This window comes from Zootermopsis nevadensis, unplaced genomic scaffold (genome assembly GCF_977971745.1).
Source record: "Zootermopsis nevadensis isolate Lab colony 2312 unplaced genomic scaffold, Znev_1.0 Znev_ptg000016l, whole genome shotgun sequence".
Taxonomy (NCBI): domain Eukaryota; kingdom Metazoa; phylum Arthropoda; class Insecta; order Blattodea; family Termopsidae; genus Zootermopsis; species Zootermopsis nevadensis.
The window spans coordinates 15,422,099-15,442,140 of NW_028259148.1; the positions used below are offsets into that span (position 1 = coordinate 15,422,099).

Here is a 20,042-nt window from a genome sequence, read left to right on the forward strand (position 1 = left end):
GAAGCTCACCAGTGGATGTGATTTATCCCTAACATCTATTTCAATGTTATCTACACATGCCAGTTGTCTTTAATCCCAAGAGGTTTTTCCACTAAAATTATGTATGCATTATTCAGTTCTCAGTTTCAGAATAAGTGTGGATACAGTTTCAAGTACAGAAGGTATCAGTTACTGTAATTACATTTTCCTGTATTCTGATTCTGTTGTACAGTGACTGTATTAATTTAAAAATCTACAGTATTCATTCACGAAATGATGCGCAGGTGTTTCATTTAAAATACAAGCTTTACTACAACAGTTTATTTTTAAGAAGATGTTACAGAATAGCTTTACAGCAGATACTGAAAATGGTTCATCATGTTTTAGTTCCACCAGTCTTCAATTTTGATGCTAAATAATATTTGAAAATGAATATGCATTCTGCTTGTGAATACACCATCTTTACACATGCACAGCTTCTTTTCCCCTGGCCTAGCAACAAGGGTGACTTTGTCTCAAGTGTCACAGGAGAGGTCAGAAGGGTTCATTCATGGGGGTGAACCTGCTTCTGAGTTAATTTTGTACTGTAGCATGTGATTGTTGTTGGGTTGTGTTTTAAATGGCCACATTTGCAACCCTGTGGAGCACACATTAAAATCATACTTCATGTGAGTAACAACTTGAAATTTGATATTCACAAAAAAGATGGCTGTCGTCTGGGTTGCAGTGCCATATAGTCTAATAGATCTTTCCTGACATTTCTGAGATACTGCCTCCATGATCAGAATTTTCCCTGATGTTGGAGGCAGTAAATACCTCCTACCAGAAGACAGGCATCTTCATACTACCTGGCAAGAGAACCTTAAATCCTATTTTAATTCAAATTGGATAGTTTTAATTACTGCCTTATATAAGATCATTTTCTTGATATAATCTATTTATTCAAAACTAGCATTAACTGATTGATATTCTGGAAGGGTGATGTATTGTGTTCCTTCGAGGTAGGAACTGAATTTTCCGGTGTCTATGAGGACTAAGTGTGTTTTGTTGGCTGATTTATAATTGTTATAGCAGTAACAATCGTGTTTCAATGAAAACCTAACCAATGCACTTTTGAGTGATATTAAGCTACTTGAAAAATTTTATAATGTGAGATTTTTTATCGATGCATCGATTTTATTTACGCCTCGGTACCTATTTTTTGAGGAAAACTTTCGGGGGTCGCATTTAACTCTCTTCCTTACTAGGAACTGTTGTAATGTCTAAAATCTCCTTTCCAAACTGTTTTTTTCTTTGGTGTGTCGCGTGGGGAAACTGGGAAGTGTGGACGATTGTTTTCGCCATATATGTCTGCCTTAACATAACGAGACCCGTGGCAGGTATAATGAAATTTGATGAAAGAGAATTGCACCATTACACATTCAAGTTTTTACTAAAATCGGACAACAGTGAACACTTCACAATTACTTGCATGATTTTCTGCGCGCATCTTGCAAGTCACGGTTTTCGAGATAATTACGAAACTGAATTTCTGCTGTAAAAGTGCAATTCAGGCACCGGTGCATCGCTTTTATCAAAATTTTTAAAGAGTCCTTGCTCGTCTGTCAAACCTGCTCATGAAAGAGCATTACAAGTTAATATTCAAACAATGAAAATGTGGAGGCAATATAAGAAACATGAACGTGTCAGAAATGTACGTTGTGCTTGCATTTCCTAGTTTGTTTTATTCATATACAGTATTCTGAATTTAGTGTCCAGAATTTGACTACCCTATTTGTATTTAGGCACATCCTTGGCCACATCAAATGCAGTAACTTCTCTTACAGCCTGTACTTCTGGTTACGTCTGAGTCTCGGCCTTCTAGATTATGATGCAATTACCTATCTGAGGTTTTCTGTAATCTGGAGTGTTTGCAATTCCTTATCAAACACGATTAATTCTAACTGTGAATTTATGTTGACGTTGTAATATATTGACAAGCAAAATATTAGTGTTTGGTGCTAGAACGTAACTGTGTCATGGGTTTGTTTGGAAAGTCGCAAGAAAAGAACCCTAAGGACATGGTAAAATTATGCCTTCAATTCCACAACTTTTTTGACGTATACATCTGTGGGTGTAACCTAAGTAGGATATGTTCGTTCTTCTAGGTAAACGAGTGGTCGCATAAAATAAGGAAAGAGGGCTTTCAGCTTGATCGACAAATAAGAGGTGAATACGAATTGAAAGTTGTATGACATTTGTTTGTAAGTTTCATTTCGTTTTGTGTAATGATGGCGTGTGGTTCTGTCTTCAGTTTCGTTTACAGCCTATTCTAATATTTATTACACTCTTGACGTCACCCCAGAGATTTTACATGTTCGATGTTCTTTCCAGGCCACTTATGTAATGTATAAATTTTGTACACATTTGTGCTGTGTACTGTGTTTTCTTTATTTCGTCACCGAATTGTTTGATCATTAAAAAATGAACATAATTTTTATAAAGACACATGCTAAGAAAATTCTTATAACATGGCAATTAAAATAAAAACTACGCGTAATGTGTTTTATCTACCGACAGTAAGTATTAGAAGAAAAATGTTATGTGTGTTTCTTTTTAAGTGTCTTTTTTTTGCAATTTTCACATGGGTGTTACACTACGTGATGTTTGGGTTGGTGTCATTGTGTGCACCATAGTACTAGTTCTTTGAAAGGTTAGAGAAGACTTGATCTAACATAGTTCAGCCTAACAAACAAACCTGTTTTGTTTAAGTTGTAACCACCTGTGACTACTAAGCACTTAGGTTGGGTTAGGTTAGGCAACTCTCTTGTATTCTGTTGCATACCACCTGCAGATCTCTGGTTGGGATGACTTTCATTGTCAGGTTTGAAGTTGCTCTATTTAGCATTTGGGCAGGCATGGTAGTTAGCTTTTGGGTTAGGTTAGGTTGCACTGGCATATGTAAGTGTGCTGCTGTCTGTGTCTGCCTGGGCAGTTTTCAGTTAGGCTGTGCTAAATTAGTTCTGTTTCCTTTAGTTCATTTTAAATTATCTGATTTTTTTTTGGAGTTCAGTTGTGATTCGGTTTCTATTCTCGTTTGAACATTGTGCTTTAAAACAAGCCTCATGAGCTTTGTAGCTTATACAGTACAAAAGTTATGTTAATTTTTAGTGGAGGCGGTATACATTACTTTTGTCTGTGGCCATATATCATGGTGTTTAGAAACATTATAGTGGTAAATGATCATTTGTCTTCTTATTTTAGCTATTCAGCGTGAAGAAGACAAGGTTAAACGTTCACTTAAGGATGCAGCAAAGAAAGGTGACAAGGGGGTGTGTACAATACTTGCCAAAGAAGTCGTAAGGGCCCGTAAAGCCATTACAAAGATACATACATCCAAGGCACACCTCAACTCCATACAATTACAGATGAAGAATCAGCTTGGTAAGAACAGATCTTTGTTGTTAAACTTTTACATGAGTCTGTATGCATCTTTTTTTAAAGTACTGTAAAGTAAACTTCTACCAAACTACACAGTGCTACAACCCAGAAACCAACCCTATTGTGATATGTGTTATGGAACTGTCAAATTCACATCTGAGTCAGTTTCATTTTTAAGTATTGCATACAATAATGAATGCTAACTCTGCCCGCCTAATATCAGACATCCCATAATACATAATTCTTACTTCTTATATTTTATTTATTTTGAAGTGTGTTCTACATGAATACATGTTTTTTTAAAAAAAATTGCAATCCAAAAATAAGGGTGTGTGTGTATTTTCCACACATGCTTGTTATACGTGAGTAAGTGCAGTGTTCTTTGTGCAGCGACCTTGAGAGTGGCTGGCTCCCTCCAGAAGTCAACAGAAGTGATGCAGGCAATGCAGTCGCTGGTTCGTGTGCCCGAGGTGGCAGCTACAATGCGAGATTTATCCAAGGAAATGATGAGGGTAAGACAGTACATTCCAGATGAAGTTCATCAGATGACATTTGTAATGTGTTTTTGCATCGATCTGGTGTGACAGTTAAGATTGTGGTTCATTGCAGATGTCACATCGGGGATCACCGACCTTTTGTGGGTGACAGGCAACTAGAAGGAGCTAATAAATTAATGTGAATCTAGAAAAGATGCAAATTGAAATGGATTAGAAATATCTGCATATTGTGTTTTTGCTTTAAAAGTCTTGCAGTTACACAGAAACCCTTTTGAGGGCAGTAACGTTGGCAGTCCCCGTGGTAGAACTTTCTTATTGGTGTCGTAGCTTCTTTCTTAAAACAAGACAGGCATATGATCTCCCCATTAACGAGCTGGTAGATTTTTATGAAAGTGTATGAATATCGTGCCACCAAAGTCTATTCCATCTTTGTGTTTTTTAGGTTGTGAATTTCTGACATGAGAATTTATGAGGTAATTATTTCTTGTGGAATGTAAAACAATATGATAATCTCCCCAAGAATGTATATGTAGTTTTCAGTTTCATGGTGATGGCTAATGAACCATTGAAATTACAAATGAAGCAATTCACGAACATAACGGAAAGTTATGTGCCATCTTTATGTTCTGTAACTTAGCAGTTTTAACTGCAGTTCCACTGTCAGGTCTCTGTACTGCCTGCCATGTTTTTGCTGTTTAGGGAACCATCCTGTTGTGTGTACGTTCACATGTGTATGAAGTCTTCCCTTGATTGGGGTACGGTTGTTTTAATATCTGTTGTATACACGTGCAAAGAACCGTAGACACTGATGCATTCCTAAATCCACAATCAACTTGTAAAACATTTTCTATATGTTAACAGTTTGAAACGTAGAATCCGTACAAGTGGAAATTATGCATTTAAATGGGTTTATTAATCGTATAATTATTCATTTATAGTTTCTGCCAGCCTCACCATGTGAAGGAAAGTAGGGGTAAGCTTGAGGCAGAAATTTATAGAACCAACTGTTGTTTATAGGTCGATTAAAGGCTCTCGGTTTACAAGCCACGTCAGGTGGCTGAATGGTGAATAAACCATGTCTTCTGCCAACATTTCGAGAAAATCTCTGCTCTCAGAATGTTCTCCGAGTGTGTAGGAGCAAGAAATGGAACAGGTGAAATTATGTTGGTATATTAACCTTTATCATGTCTTTCACACAACCCGATTGACCCTGCATTTGCATTGGCGTACTTTAAACCATTAACGCCGAAGTTCGTCTAGCTGGCCGCAGCGTACTATGAAAAATGTTATTGATGTGCAGAATAATTTTATGAAGTTTTGTCAGCTGCTTACATATACCAGAAGATTATGAAAATTCTATGTGTCTTGTGCAGAATTGCTGTTAAGTTGCTTTTTATTTGGTATAGGCTGGGATCATTGAAGAGATGATGGAGGAAACAATGGACACCCTAGAAGACCAAGATGAGTTGGAGGAGGAGGCACAGGAAGAGGTTGACAAGGTGAGTGTGACTGCTTGGTTGTTCGCTAGTCATCACCAGCAGCATCCATTGATGTTTCCCCTGGGAAGGAACATGCCTTCTTCATTCTTTTGTGATTCTCCGATAAGTGGTAGAGCACTTGGTACCACTACATCATACTCATATTTAGGACATTAAATCTTAGGTGTCATCTGTCCAAGAGGTTGCTAACTTGCGTATGTTAAAAGGTGTTGTTAAATAACTCAAGAATCAACCTGCCATCAGAACTTATCCTGTATCTGTGTCACTTTTTATTTTATATTTTCCTTTGGTTGATGTTTTCAACTCATCTTTGGTCTCCCTAGAGGTAATGTATTCAACCTCTTCATTTTTTTAAGGAATGCAGTTGTCATCCATGAAAAACATCATTGTCAACTTTGTCCTTAACTGGATCAACTTTACTCGTAGTACAGGTAAACCTCGATTTACGCCGGGGACGCGTTCCTGGACGAACCGGCGTAAATGGAATCAGTGTAAATTGAAACTCTTTTTATAATGTAAATCAATGGGAAGTCGATGACGTGCGTTCCCGGCACCCAAACATTGACGACTTAAGTTCCTCAAAAATTGACTTCGCCTTATCCGTGATAGTAATTTCAGTCAAGTGAATGTTTTTTCGATTCATGTCAACCACCCATAGCGACAGTAATTTCTCCGTTCTTTCTAAAAGTTTACTTCTCACTTGCGTTGTATTGACTGTTTTATTTTATATGAATTTTTCATTATGGTAGGAGGCAACTTCATACTTCTGCACATTATGATGGGTATCACCACCTTCTATTCTACAAATTACGTCCATCTTATCTTCTAACGCAATAGACCTACGCAACTTTTTAGCAACACATTCACTTCTCTTACCAGACATGGTGGCTCTTCTATAATTTATAAATATAAAACAGTTGCTACTGCAGAATGGTGGTCGAACAACACAAACAGCACATTCAATGTGTCAACAAGAGGCGAACTGAGCGCATTTTCCCTTACTCCCTTATCAGGCTGAACGCAAATGACTCACTGTGAAGAGTGACCAGTGCTCACGTGACTGTTGCGGAATGTTGGTGGACTTTTAGAAGATTATCTCGCAATTACTTAGCAATGAGTGCAGAGGTGACTGTATTTATAATTTTTATTCAAAATCAGCGATGTAAGAATTACGATTTAATAAGAATCAGTACGAGAAACATTGTAAAACGTTATAAATAATAGTAAAATATTTTTTTTTCACTTTTTGACTTGCTGGTTTCAAAAGCGGCGTTATTCTGAATCGGCGCAAATTGAAGCGGTGCAAATCGAGGTTTACCTGTATCTTGATTTTCACGTCTTGTCAAGGATTCCAGTTGTGCCAAATCTTGTTTCTGTAGAAACTGTGGTTAATGTAGTGTGGGTTGTTTGAAGCACTTTACCACTGGAAATGACTGCCTTGTGTGCAGGTGTTATGGGAGCTGACATCAGGACAACTTGGACAGGCCCCAGCAGCTGTTACTCACTCCCTTCCTGCTGCTGGAGAGACGGAGGAAGCCGGAGCATCGGCAGTTCTGGAGGATGAGGAGGAGCTGGAAGACATGCAGAGCAGACTGCAGGCTTTGCGCAGTTAGCCCATAATGTGGTAGTGCTGGGGAAGGTTGTGAGGTCAGGGGTCGGCAGTGAGATACCACATTTCTAACAGTACAAGACCTTGCTTTGTGTGGTGATGGTCCTGACCTAAGTGTCGTCAAGATTTATTTATTTTCTAATGAGTACTTTGCTTTTATTTACATTGCACTATTTATATACTTTACTGTTTTAGTCGTATTTGTGTTTTGTGGAGTAAAGTACTTTTAAAACAATGAAATTCCAATTCTTGGTTGAAATGTGTCAATTTGAATATGATGTCAGTTGTATGATTGTTTCTTGATGCGGATTAAGCGATACTGACACGCTGTGTGCAATTGTTATGAGGTCAGTCTGCAGGCTTGAAGTTACCGACAACAAAATGTCATTTCACTGTCGTGTTTAGAGTGGCTCTGGGCAGACCAAGAAGGAGATGGGAGGATAACATCAAGATGGATCTTAGGGAGTTGAGCTGTGAGGATGGCAAATGGATGGAATTCGCTCAGGATCGTAGCCGGTTTCGGGCTTTGGTGTTGTCGGTGTTGGACCTGTGGGTTCTGCTACCAGGGAGTTCGTCTAGAGTGGCTGACTAGATCTACAGGTGGCCAGTGCATGAATTTGACTGCCTGGTTTGAGCTTGAGATTGCAGGGGACTTTCCAAACACACATTATACTTTGTTTGTCCCCCTTTTTTTTACTTTGTTCGAACCTCTGATCAAGGAGTGAAACTATCTGCTTCCCAGGCACTTAACCGAGGCGGTCAGATGGTGCGGTGTGTTAGCTACACATTTAAAACATCAGATCCCAAGCAAATGTTGGATATTTTGTAGAATGGAGAAGAGAAAACATTTCTCTTCTGCTAATTTTACGTTATACGTTCATTTTTGTAATCTGGCAGCATACAGCTATCCAGACCAAAGTATTCACCGTTGTATCATATTATAGGTGCCTGAAGGTGACTGAATAGCCTAACATGTCATTTTGGTAAAAATAAATGTCTATTCGAAAGAATCTCTGTTCTTTAGAAGAACAGTTTTGGTTCTATGAATCCTAATTTCGTAATATTTCACAATCTTGTATGATCTGAAGCTTTCATGGCGACTAAGTGTAATGAATTCTTCTTGGGCTACCAGCCGTGTCAGGTGGTTTATGGAGAAGACGCCAACGTTTCGAGAACCATCTTCGTCCTTGTCCTCGGGGTACCGAAGTTGGAGACCACCAACCAAAAAGCTAACTAAGGGCAGCGGCCTGTGCAAGTGCAGCACATTGCCCCTTGCTAGGTAATACCATTCCTGTGTACGAAACGCATTGCTGGAAACGGTAAACATCGCTTTAAAATTATAACGTGGGCGTGCTTATGCTAACGGAGGGTTTTGTCAACTATTCGACTAGGGGCCATTACAACTGGTGGGAGGTTATCACATAAGGTAACTTGTCTTTTCCTGCAAAGGATTTTGGTTGGATGGCTCTCTGGTATTTGAGCCCAGAAGGGGCGGGATCGCTTTGGCTGATGGCCTCTGCGACTTACGACTTGGGGGGGGGGGGGGGGGGTGGGTGTCACTTCAGCTGGAGGCCTCTGTGGTTGGGGATGGTGGGCCATGCACCTTTTTGAATTATACCCTGGCACTTGCCTTAGAAGTGAGGAGAAACACAGAACACCTCAGTCAGGGTAGCTGAATGGTCAGACCTCTCGTGCCAACTTAGCCGCCTTTTCAGGAACAGCCTCAGCTGGTCTGCCGAACATCTGCCCTCCTCGGTTGCCCGTGGGTGACCTCTGTCAGCCCTCGATCAGCAAAAGTGCCACCCGAGTTGCCGCACTAAGGGATTCCCCACACCAGCTAACTTTGAGTCGAAGCTCTCAGTCAGTGTTCTGATGTGGTCGGCAAAGAGTGGAATCCCTAAATCCACGTGAATTTGCCTGTCACCAACGTATGAAAGTGCAATAGTCGGTCGCAATGCGAAGACACTTGGATTGTAGCACTTTCAGCTTCCAGATGTGGCTACTGACAGCTGACCGCCAGATTGGGCATGCGTAATCCATAATAGGACGGATCAGCTGCTTGTAGAACAGCGCACAGTTTCTGACGGAGAGGACACTTCTGCTGTTAAGGAGGGGGCCAAGCACGCTAAATCGTTGCACTGCCCTCTTTCCCGCATGGCTGACGTGTGCCAACCAGGTAAGCCCAGTGTCAAGGGTCACCCAAGATACCGTGCTGTTTCTACCCACTGTATCGGCTCTCCGAGAAACTGCACTGTTCTGGGCTTTTGTATGTGTCTTGCCGCCTTAATGAAGAAAACCGCAGTGCTTAGTTCTGCAGATGCCCATCCAGCCCATGCCCAGAACAGCTGATTCCTAGTCTAGGCAATGCAAAGTTGAGAGTATTCCATGGCTAGTCCAGGCTCAGACAAGAACATGGTCACCCGTTCCCAGCCCATGCCCAATCCACAAATACATGTCATGCCAGCCTAACCCAAGGTCAGCCCACATCATGCCCAGATCATTTAACCAAAAATTATCAGCTATTATAAACGCATGTAAGCAATAATGGGTTTGCTTTATTGTGTATTTATTTTTAGGGTAACACTGTAGTTGGCTGTAAATTAATTTCGTAACTGTGTAATTTATATTTGATTGGAAACAAGTACTGTATTTGTGCTGACACGTTCTGCGTCCTCGGCTTAGGCCTATTAAGGATCTATGGAATTTAATAAATTTTATTCTTTTCTGTAATAATTGCTTGAGCTTGAAATAAGGGTTTTTTTGGACCTCCTGTCTGGTAAGGTGAAGAAGAAGAAGAAACCGAAATAAATAAATAATTGTTTCAAGTTTGAATACATGTATTATATTAAGTGTAAAATCATAAAGGATACTATTACTTCGTTCATGTTTGCGGGCTGCGCACTCTTTTCGAAAAATTCTTCATTACTTCCAAGAATATACACGATTATATACGTAATTATTTCGTTACACAGAATACTTCTTTCATGTGTTGCTATCGTATAGTTTCCTCTTAGAATAATCGCAAGTAATCTTGTAGGTTCTGTTTTATGCTATATATAAAGTTTAGGGCAATGAACTAGCTTCACCAGCATAGAAGAACACAAAGAAGTATTACGATTTAAAAGTATTTTTTTGTGTGTTCGATATTGACGATTACTATTGCAATATTTCTTAGACAAACTACTGCAATTTTTTTTTTAATTTTCGCATTCGTTTTGTGATGTTAACAACCCTGATTGATGGCGCTTTTGTTTGAAATTACAAATAGAGAATAATTGCGGCCTACTGGTTAGTAACAGTGCGTTATTCCGAGAAAGAAAAATGGGAGAAAACGAGGGATTTCCTTTATCCCACATGTTAACAGACTTTAATTCTATACATACGTCTTTACTGTTGGAAAATGAATATCTGAAGAGTATGTGTAATATTTATCGGTCAATTCGATACAAGATTTGAACGTTTACGCATCGTTATCAAGTTATATATGTAAGAGATTTAATTATGTTATTTCTTTCAGATAAAAAAGAATATCGAAAGAAATTATGCGATGAATATGTTGCTGTTACAAAATATATTACTTACCTGGAAGACCTGCAGAAAGAAAAAATTGGCCGGGAAAAATTGATTAATGATAGTATTGAGAGGTAGAAATTTTTATAATTGTTTGTGTAACTTGATTTGGAAGCCTGTATATATGATTCTCCTACCAGTCTTCAATATACAAACCTTATTAGTAGTTTAAAATATACATTATAAATTACTGTAGGTGAGTAAGCAGGTAGGTATATGTTTTGATGATGTTGGATGAGTGAACTCACTGTTCCTTCAAGAACCTGGATGAGAAAACTCAGCAGAGAGGCAATAAGGATGTCAGTTTGCCTGCCATTGTTTGTGAGGTTAGAGCTATAACAATTGATTTGAAGCTTTGTTAGTTTTGAGCAACAGTCCAGGTGGCCATGTACTGCAGTAGCATGCCCCTGAACCAGGGATGCTCATCTTACAGCCTATTTCACCTCTTCATGTGGCACCTGTAATGTATCAGTAAGTAACTTACAACTAGGGCCATTGATAGGCTATGGCCCACAATTTTTTATCATGGAATTATGTGGTTTTAATCAATTTAATTTTGTTGAGCAGTAAGTTTATTATTTTGTAGGATTGCTGTGTCAGCAATAGTCACTGGAAATGGGTAAGATAGTGGTTAAGATTTTCCAGTTTACTTTAGTTTACTTTTGGATGGAATTGTGACCATTTCTTGTCAGTCAGAAACATAATTCTTTGGAAAGTTTATACAAGTTATTTTTCTTGACATGTGTTTTAAATGTTTGTTGTGAGTAGCTACTTTTTTCCAATATTAGTTGCTTTGGACTGTCTATGCTTAAAAGAAAAACTGGGGCAAATAAAACAAAACATATTTTTAATCTATTTGTGGTAAATGGATACTTATTTGTATCATCCGAATTTTATAAAATTTGAATTTCAGTGCGTGGAATACACAGCTGTTATTGAAGGAACATAAAAGCAGTCTTCTTAAAGAGTTGAAGATGGAACAAAAGGGAACAGCAGAATGGAAGAATAAACATGACTCCATCATTGCCAAATATGAAAAAACTTGGGAACATTATAAGGTATATAACATTAGCAATATATTTAGATTACAAACACTGTCTTCAAGGAACTGCAGAATAATGGGAGAGAACCTTTTTTAAAGGGTAAAAAGTAAACCATTGTGAAAATTGAGCCCATTTGATTATTTTGGTCATCTGAAAATTAAATATTTGCAGTGAAAGTTCAAACCAGAACAATGGGTTTTTGTTTCTTATGCAGAACTTTTTCCTTGTTGCAGGGAATCTACAATAAACTTCCTGTTTCTCGTGAAAGGACAGAAGTGCAGGTTGAGTTTAAGTTGAAGCACATTAAGTTGATGCAATTCCAAGTGGAAATAACAGAAATCAAACGTAAATGTTTATGTTTGGTGCAAGTGCGAGGTATGATTTTTTATTACAGTTGTTTTCTTAAAAGTTATATCTGCCAAAAAATTATGTGTGTGAGTTCGTTATTTATAGATTAGTGATCTAATATAGCAGTTTAAAGGAATATGGAAATTGGAATTTATAGAAGGAAATAAGCACTTATCATTGTGAGTTCAGGTGCACTGACTGGACAGAACAGCACTAAATGTTTCATTCATAATGTGAACTTTAATACCAGGTAGTATTTTGTCTTTCCTTCTTCATTTGCTGTGTGACTATCTGCATCCTCGCTATGTTCAATGTTTCTTCTAATTTGCATATTATCCTAAACTAGTTTACATACAATAAATTAAAATAAACCTCTGATTTTGTAACATATACAGAAAAAAAGAAGCGACTAGAAGTTGTGAAACTAGCAGAAGCGTACAAAGACAGAGAAGTCTTCTCAAAAAAGATTGCTGCATTGGGCCAGGAAATCAGGTACTGTAACAAAATAAACAGTCAAAAGCACATGTTTGATTACCATCTCATTAATGGAAATGGTGGGTATTTTCTGTCAAGGTAATTCAATAGAAATGTTTAACAAATTCACTTCCTCCCTCCCTCGATGAGCTATTATTATTGTTGTTAAATAAACCACAAATAAATAAGATAGCAGCCGCCATTAAAGTGCCAATTCGCAGTGTCTCAGTCTTTTAAATATTTTATCTTCTCTCCAGCAGATATGTATTTGTCATATATCATATATTACTGCTTTAATTTTATTTTGTGAATGCCCTAAGTGACATAAGAACTGCCACATTTTTCAACATGTACTGTGCACACCTTCACTCTTACGCACCTGTGTCTTCCTGGGTGCCACAGAAAGGGCCCTTTCCTATTGGTTTCATCTCACCTCCACATCCCATGGCTCTGATTGGTTCTACATGGTGCCAGCATCCAAATGCAGGATCAGCATCAGTATTAGTACTATTAGTATTTGCTTAGAACTCGTCTTTGTCTTTTGTGCCATGAAACAGAAAAATTGACTTTACTCTGTGGTTCGTTGCAGGAAATTGAGGGATTTGGTTGACGTTAAAAAGACTGAGAAGCAAAGGTTGATAAATGTGAGCGTCAAAAACCAAAATGAAAACAGCGCCCAACAGGATACGCTTGCTAATTTAATTCAAAAGACTGTCATGGACATCCCGTGTCTTACTGTTCCTCAGTTACAGGTAACATTTTAGATGACTGCATCTTATAAATACAGTGATCCATAATTGTTTCTAGGGCAATGAGAATTTCTGGAAGTAACTTGCCGAGGTGTGTGGTTTGTGTGTTAAGAATGCTTTAACAACTGCTGAGACCATTTAACTTGAAGGAGATATGATAATAATTATAAGTTTCAGTTTGAATCTTCTGTCTTCTCATACCTTATTGCTTTTCATATGAATGAGAAACTCCAGCAGCTTTTATTACGTATGTTATTCTACAATAAATGTTGAAAAGTGTACATCACTGTAGAGTACACCGCCCTCTACCAGTGTACATCACATATTTATTTAAAATTTTGTGCTTTATATACAGAGTTATTATGCCCATTGCAGCTCTGTCTCTCTTTCCATGAAGTGGGCCATTGTGAGTACATATTAGAAAACAAAATAAGTTTTGAGACAAACTGATTGAGAGGTGTTGACAATTCTCCCCTTGCGCTCTTAAGCGAGCATTGTTTGTATTTGTGCAGTTTCTATTCTAGTTTTTAATTTTTTTTATCCTTAAAGTTTCTAAGTTTTAAATTAATAAATGCAATATTACATCGGAATTTTAGAAGATCATTTGTATACAATGTGCATAATTTTAAACCAAATGTGATTCATTTGTGGACATAGACACTAAATAAGTTATACTTCAGACTGACATGTGTAATAGAATGTCCTTGAATCTCAGTAAAATATTCCTGTTTTACTGTATATTCTTGGTATTTACCTGGGGGACTGACGAAAGCCAAGAATGTCTTGCTAGCATGTCACCTTCTGCTTGAGATTAAATGTAAGTCAGATGTTCTACCACTTAACTGAATGAGGGCATTCAATATTATTTACAAGGGCAGGGTAACCTTTCAGCAGCTGAAACCACAAAGTTCCTGAAATATAGTAAACTTCCAACTGAGGTAAGTGAAGGTAACTGGTAGGCCTGATCAGTTTCTTGAGGTCTGCACTAATGTATGACTTTTGTTCTACCATCATATAAATCTTAAATGATGGTCATGAAATAGAAGGACTGAATACGTTCTTGTGAGAGAAACAGCACTTATATAGTTTTATAGACTTTTTGATGGTAGTCAGTGCCATAAACTCTAATATAAACAACTGAAATTAATTAATATATTGTGGTTCTACAGATCTTATTGGCTTTGCTTTAACATTTCAGCTTCCACCATGGTATTCTCCCCCAAGGAAGATTCCATATCTCGAGAAAAGGTCCACAAATAACATGTCCGTAGCTGTTGGTACAGGTGCAAGTCAAATTGTTGATATGTTGGCCAGAGATGTGAGAAATATTTTGAATCCATCAGGTGGATTCCAAGTTAGAAAACAAAATGGTGGGGAGGCAACTGTTCCTCCACTACCATCTTCCGTGGTAGCAACACATGGTATGTAGGTTTATATGATTAGATCATTTTGTGATTTAATAACCACTAAATCGTGCCGTACAAAAGTTAAGAAACAGAAATGAGGTTATTTAAACATCATAATCATTATCCATTGTCATTTCCACCAGTGTGAATCATCTTATGAGAAAGTCTCGTCCACTTTTCCTTACTCTTCTATACATCTTTGCTTACTTGGTCTGTCCACCTAATCTGTGGCGTCATAGTGTTCCTTTATTTTCATCTTCAGTTACGATGTTCTCGGAGGAATCCTATTATCGTCTTTTACAGCTGAAGCTACAGAGAAAAGCAGACAGGAAGTGGCAGAATCTATAGCCACAGTACATGATGGAAATGAGCCACAGGTTCTGCCGGCAGCTTGTGCAATGGATCAGCCACAGCCAGACCCTGGACAATCCAATTTTCCCCCTGATCACTGTATGGATGAAGCACCAGAACTTACATCTACTGAAGATCATCAGAGTTCAGCACATGGAGAAACAACTACTGTGTCTTCAACACAGCAAGCTGCAGCACCTGTTAATACTACAGAGGTTGTAGACGTCATAGGCGAGTATATCACGGGGGATGTGTGAAACTGGAGTAACAATTTTTTATAACTGATGATAAGATCCATTAATGGTTTATTTAGATTAGCTATAAAATGTGGTTAGAGGTCGTACATTCTACTGGCAAAATAGCAGTTGCTAGTTCTTTGCTGTGTTTGTCTGTCCATCATGGTGATGGGTAGTTTATGACGGAGTCATTCTGAAGGAACTGTGAACTATCTGCTCACTGAAAAAGAACTCGTCATTCCCTTGTGAACTATCTCTGTCTCAGATGTTTCTGGCACAAAGTGGCACACACCTCACTCCTTGCCATTGGCCATTGAAAGGAATGACTCCAGCGCAAATAATAACGAACAGCAATCGCACAACAAAATCGTGTTTATTTATTTGTGTTGAATTACAGGATGATTATGAATAATGGTTTGGAAACAGCATAGAAGAAAAGATAATTACTTAATTTAATGTACTATGTTGAGATTTACTTGAAGGGACTGAGGAAAACCACAGAAAACCTCATTCAAGATTCCCAGTGTCTGGGCTGAAATTTGAATCTGTGACCTCCTACATGCAGGGCGTGAATACTAACCATTTGACTGCAATTTTCAGTGCAGAAAACCGAATGTGTTGAGTGGAACAATTGGCTTATTAGCTGTAGCAGTCTCGTGCCACACCGTGTTACGTTTGTTTTCTTAAGCCAAAACTGATTTTCCAGGAACATTACAGAATTGCGTGAAACTGAGTACAGATATTTTAGATTTTTGATTTCAGCAGCTGGCGGGTGTGTTACACTGGAGTCTGCTGTCCAAAAAATAGGTGCAGGTTGCGTGACAGGGTCTCGTGGAGATTACAGACAATCAACTCTGGATATTACTGATCGACCAACGTCAGATAACAGGCTTTTAACTTCACAGGTACGTAATCACTGAAATCTGGTCTGTCAGACTTAATAGTGGACTTAACAAGCTTTCAATAATAGAAAAATTTACCAAAGAAGTTATCAGAGTTTTCTGTTTTAATCATCTAATAGATCAGAATGCAGCTGTTGCTTCATGGTTCTTGACACGAACTGCATGACTCATAAGATTTTTCTAATAAAGTCAAATATCGCTTAATGGTGGCTACTCCGATGCATGGCCAGCTGAATCGTGTGAGCGCTTAAGCTTTGAATCACTCTGTATAGGGATCTAAGTACAGGAATAAATTTATTATATTGTCATATATTTATCAGATATGATAACAATTATGGTTAATATTCTTAGGCATTTGCTTTGGAGAAGACGGTCCATAGTGATCAAGTTCAACCAGTTACAAATATTGAAGACGATGACGCAGGCATGAATTTTGACGTGCCACGTTACCCATCGCCCGTTGCAGGTGAAAATGTGGCAGGTGCGCATAATCAAGAGCAATTACAAATTTGCCAGGAAGTGTTTACTGTCTTACACGAATGTTTACAGTAAATCATTACCTTGTTTTGTAAATATAGATTTTTGAAAATATGTCGTTGTTATGATGACATCTTAGAATATGAATGTTCTTCCTTACTTCACATGTTAGTTCAGTTGATAATTCAATGGTAATTTATTAATTTTTATGGCTTATTACGCTAAAGTTTGTGTGGTCATAGATTATAGGTATTTTATATTACTCCTTTTTTTGTATATGGTCGAAACATCAATGTGGCACGGATATAAAGGTCTGATATCAGTATAGGAAATTTTTCTTTGGATCTTGTCCATTGTCTGGATGAAAAAAAGTGTGTGATATTTTTGAGCTAGCTCTCACTTTAATGTAAGTATACCAAATCTGAGAGGTCTGTTGGATAAAACTGTGCTTGTTTTTGAGATAAGAACTGCGATAATTTTTTTTAAAATTCTGAAAAGTAACATTTGCGTGAGTGACTGCTACTCTCAGTAATTCTGACAGAAAATGTGTGAGGCTATGAATTCCAATAGAAAGTTGAAAAGTTGTATTATAAGTCAATATGAGATTAGTAACATAGCTCTCTTTTGTAAGAAATTAAATGAAAATAGAGACTTATTAATGAACATTACTGAAACAAAGCAAATACAGAAATGTTCTCTGCCTTCATGGATATTTGGGTACAGTTTTTATGGATTTTGTTGCAGAAAGTTATAGAAATGAAGTGCAGTGTTTTCTGCATTTGTCAGTTCATTTGTGATCAATTTTGGATAATTAATTGTAACTTCAAAACAAAAGTTTGGGTAGGAACATTTGGCATTAAATATGTCAGGTAGACTGATTTTCTGTGTGATGAAACATATGATTTTATTTCAGTTTACGTCTAAAGAAAATTCCTGAATGTACTGTTATCTGACAAATTATTATCCATTATGTAGTTGATGAGAGACAGACCAGAAATGTTTACCTCAAACACACAAACGTGCCCTGGGTACCAGAAATATTTGTGGCCACTCATCAAGGGTGAATTAACTGTGAGACCGGTGGTGTACATATTTTTATTTTTTTATTACTTTTTATTTTATTCTTTATTTGAATATAGGGACAGGTAGATTATGTTAAGTAATTAATCAACGTCCCTGTGCCACACCAGTAGATGGAGGTGAATGGTCAGTTTTGTGATCCACTCCCAAGGAACAAGTTCCTTGTATCTACTGAGCACGGTCTGGATGTGTTGGCAAAAAGCAAATTTCTACCTCTCCCAGAAATTATACTTCCAGTCAGTAAGAAGTACCACACAGCGCGCACTTATGAAGCAGCGCTGTGGCAGTTTGCCGGTGAAAATAAATACCACAGTTGCAGACTTTTGGGTTTCGTTCCGAAACCCGTGCAATGTTGCACTGCGCTGATTCACATGTCAAGCTTGGTGTATTACATTACTCAAGTTTTCTTGTCTGCGCATTTCTCTGACCCCTTGTTTCAATGAACAAAAGTGCCAAGTTCTTTCTCAGACACTGTATTTCTGGAGAACTCTATGTGCTTACCTGATGTACATAAATAAATATATTTCTCCTTTTCAGTATTACCTGCAATGGATTGAAGTAAATCTTTGACACGTAGAAAAAAGTTTGCTTGTGGAAGCTAAAGATGAGCAGCAGTACGTCAAGTAACAGATGTCATTTTATATACCATTGCTAGTACGTTAGCATTTGTCTGTCCTTGCAGGGCTAGATCATACTTCAGAGGGGGACCAGTATCAAGATGATTGTCATTTCACCGCAAGCTCTGAAGATGTTTGCTGTGTCTTATCACCGCAAGGAGACTTTCTGATGACCAGTCCTGATGAAACAATTGCTTTGAAGTCCCCTCCGTTTGTCATGTCGCCTGGATTCCAAACTGCAAATAATGACCTCTTTGGAGGTCTCAGCGGCCAACAAAGCAACACTGGTAAGCGCGTTGTTTTTTGTACCGATACTTTCTTTTTGGTGATGGAATGTGTTCACTTTTAGTCTTTTCTTTACTTACTGTTTGGTCTTGCATCTGCAACTTTGGTTTCTGAAACTGCATATTATCTTTTCAATAAAACTTGGCATTGGAAATCTACACTAAAAGATGCCAAGTAAATTTAAATCCACACGAGTCAGAAATTAAGGCGGTTTTACACGAAGCTAAAATCAAACTGATTGATTTTCTGGCACATGGACTGTCATTAAAAAAAAAATTGTGTGCAACGTACAACATGTTCTTTGTAAAGATCTGCGGATGTTGTTTAAATGTTCCACAGACTGCAAAACTATGGACAGTTTTGATGCAGTGGGAGTTTGAGTCGCTTTATTTTATATACTTTTTGGTTTATTTAATGACACTTTCAATCAATGAAATGAAAAGGATATAGAAGGAAGCAGCCTTGACCTAGTTTAAGGCACTATCTGACCATTTGCTTGAAGAGACTGAGAAACACTGTTAGTCAGGGTAACTGGTCTCTGAGCCTAGATTTGAACCCAGGACCCCAACATACAAAGCAGTGAGAGGGGGGGGGGGTGCTACCACTCTACCATGACATTTGGTTCTGCACAGTGTCGTGTACGATTCCCAATAAGATGAAGATGTGTACCTAACACATCTCGTACTTGTATCATGTTCCAGGTTTCACTTTTAGCTTTGGCGCCACAAATACTGGCAGTGGTGCAGCTGAGAGGAACAAACCCAACGAAGGATTTCAATTCAGCTTTGATAAAAAGACACCATCTAGAAGTTTATTCCAGCTGTTTTAAGTCTTTTTTGTTATGTTGTGGAATTAATAGTTTTATATGTTTTTAGACCATTATGAATTCAAATCCATAATATTCTGATTATCTGTTGAACAGATTGGGAGTTAGGTGTTTGTTCTTTATAGGGAGCCATGACAGGGAGATGGGTTTATTAGCACTGAATAAATGTTTTTCGTTTTCATCTGTGAAGAACTGAAGTAGAAAGGGGATTATGTTTTGCTGTTTTTTTCCCCTCCCATTAAAGTGTTATTCTGACATTATCAGTATATTACTTCAGAGTTTACTATAATATTTTCATATTAGCATAGGTTAAATTATAATTGGTCATGCGATGTCAACTGAAGAGCGTAACCATCTTTATGTGTTTCTAATAAATTCTCATATGTGTTATTCTGACTTCTGAGTACATCATACCCTTCATTACTCACCCATAGAAGGGTCAGATATACTTAAATAATTTATTTTGTTCAGTATCGGTTCATGACTTTATTATTCTGTTTGCCTTGTTGCACAATGAGGAGCTCCACAGTTCGTATACTTCATCAAATTTAGCGTGATTAAACAAAGGGGGATGAAGTGAGTGGGGTAAGTAGCAGGCATGGGGAAGATAAGAAATTTGTACAGAATTTTGGTGATAAGCCTGAAAGGAAAAGACCACTAAAAATAGATGGAAG

General features: G+C 37.9%; 2 protein-coding genes across 6 annotated transcripts; both read left to right on the plus strand.

Moving 5' to 3' along the window:
* The first annotated feature begins 1,841 nt into the window (after positions 1–1,841).
* Positions 1,842–8,014, plus strand: Vps24 (vacuolar protein sorting 24). Its single transcript, XM_022057319.2, has 6 exons — positions 1,842–2,042; positions 2,127–2,187; positions 3,223–3,402; positions 3,790–3,911; positions 5,303–5,395; positions 6,844–8,014. The coding sequence occupies exons 1-6, from the start codon at positions 1,998–2,000 to the stop codon at positions 7,006–7,008; spliced, it is 666 nt and encodes a 221-aa protein (XP_021913011.1). The 5' UTR covers positions 1,842–1,997; the 3' UTR covers positions 7,009–8,014.
* A 1,640-nt stretch (positions 8,015–9,654) lies between these two features.
* On the plus strand, positions 9,655–19,758 carry LOC110826575 (uncharacterized). Of its 5 annotated transcripts, none has more exons than XM_087349763.1 (12): positions 9,655–9,780; positions 10,522–10,648; positions 11,488–11,632; positions 11,851–11,992; positions 12,361–12,457; positions 13,029–13,191; positions 14,387–14,609; positions 14,898–15,176; positions 15,944–16,086; positions 16,435–16,564; positions 18,323–18,544; positions 19,244–19,758. In XM_087349763.1, the coding sequence occupies exons 3-12, from the start codon at positions 11,549–11,551 to the stop codon at positions 19,369–19,371; spliced, it is 1,611 nt and encodes a 536-aa protein (XP_087205889.1). In that variant the 5' UTR covers positions 9,655–9,780; positions 10,522–10,648; positions 11,488–11,548; the 3' UTR covers positions 19,372–19,758. The 5 variants fall into 5 exon arrangements, with proteins under 5 accessions (XP_087205889.1, XP_087205888.1, XP_087205886.1 ...); XM_087349762.1 differs by lacking the exon at positions 9,655–9,780 and adding an exon at positions 9,983–10,292; XM_087349760.1 differs by lacking the exon at positions 9,655–9,780 and adding an exon at positions 10,292–10,419.
* The last annotated feature ends 284 nt before the right edge of the window (positions 19,759–20,042 follow it).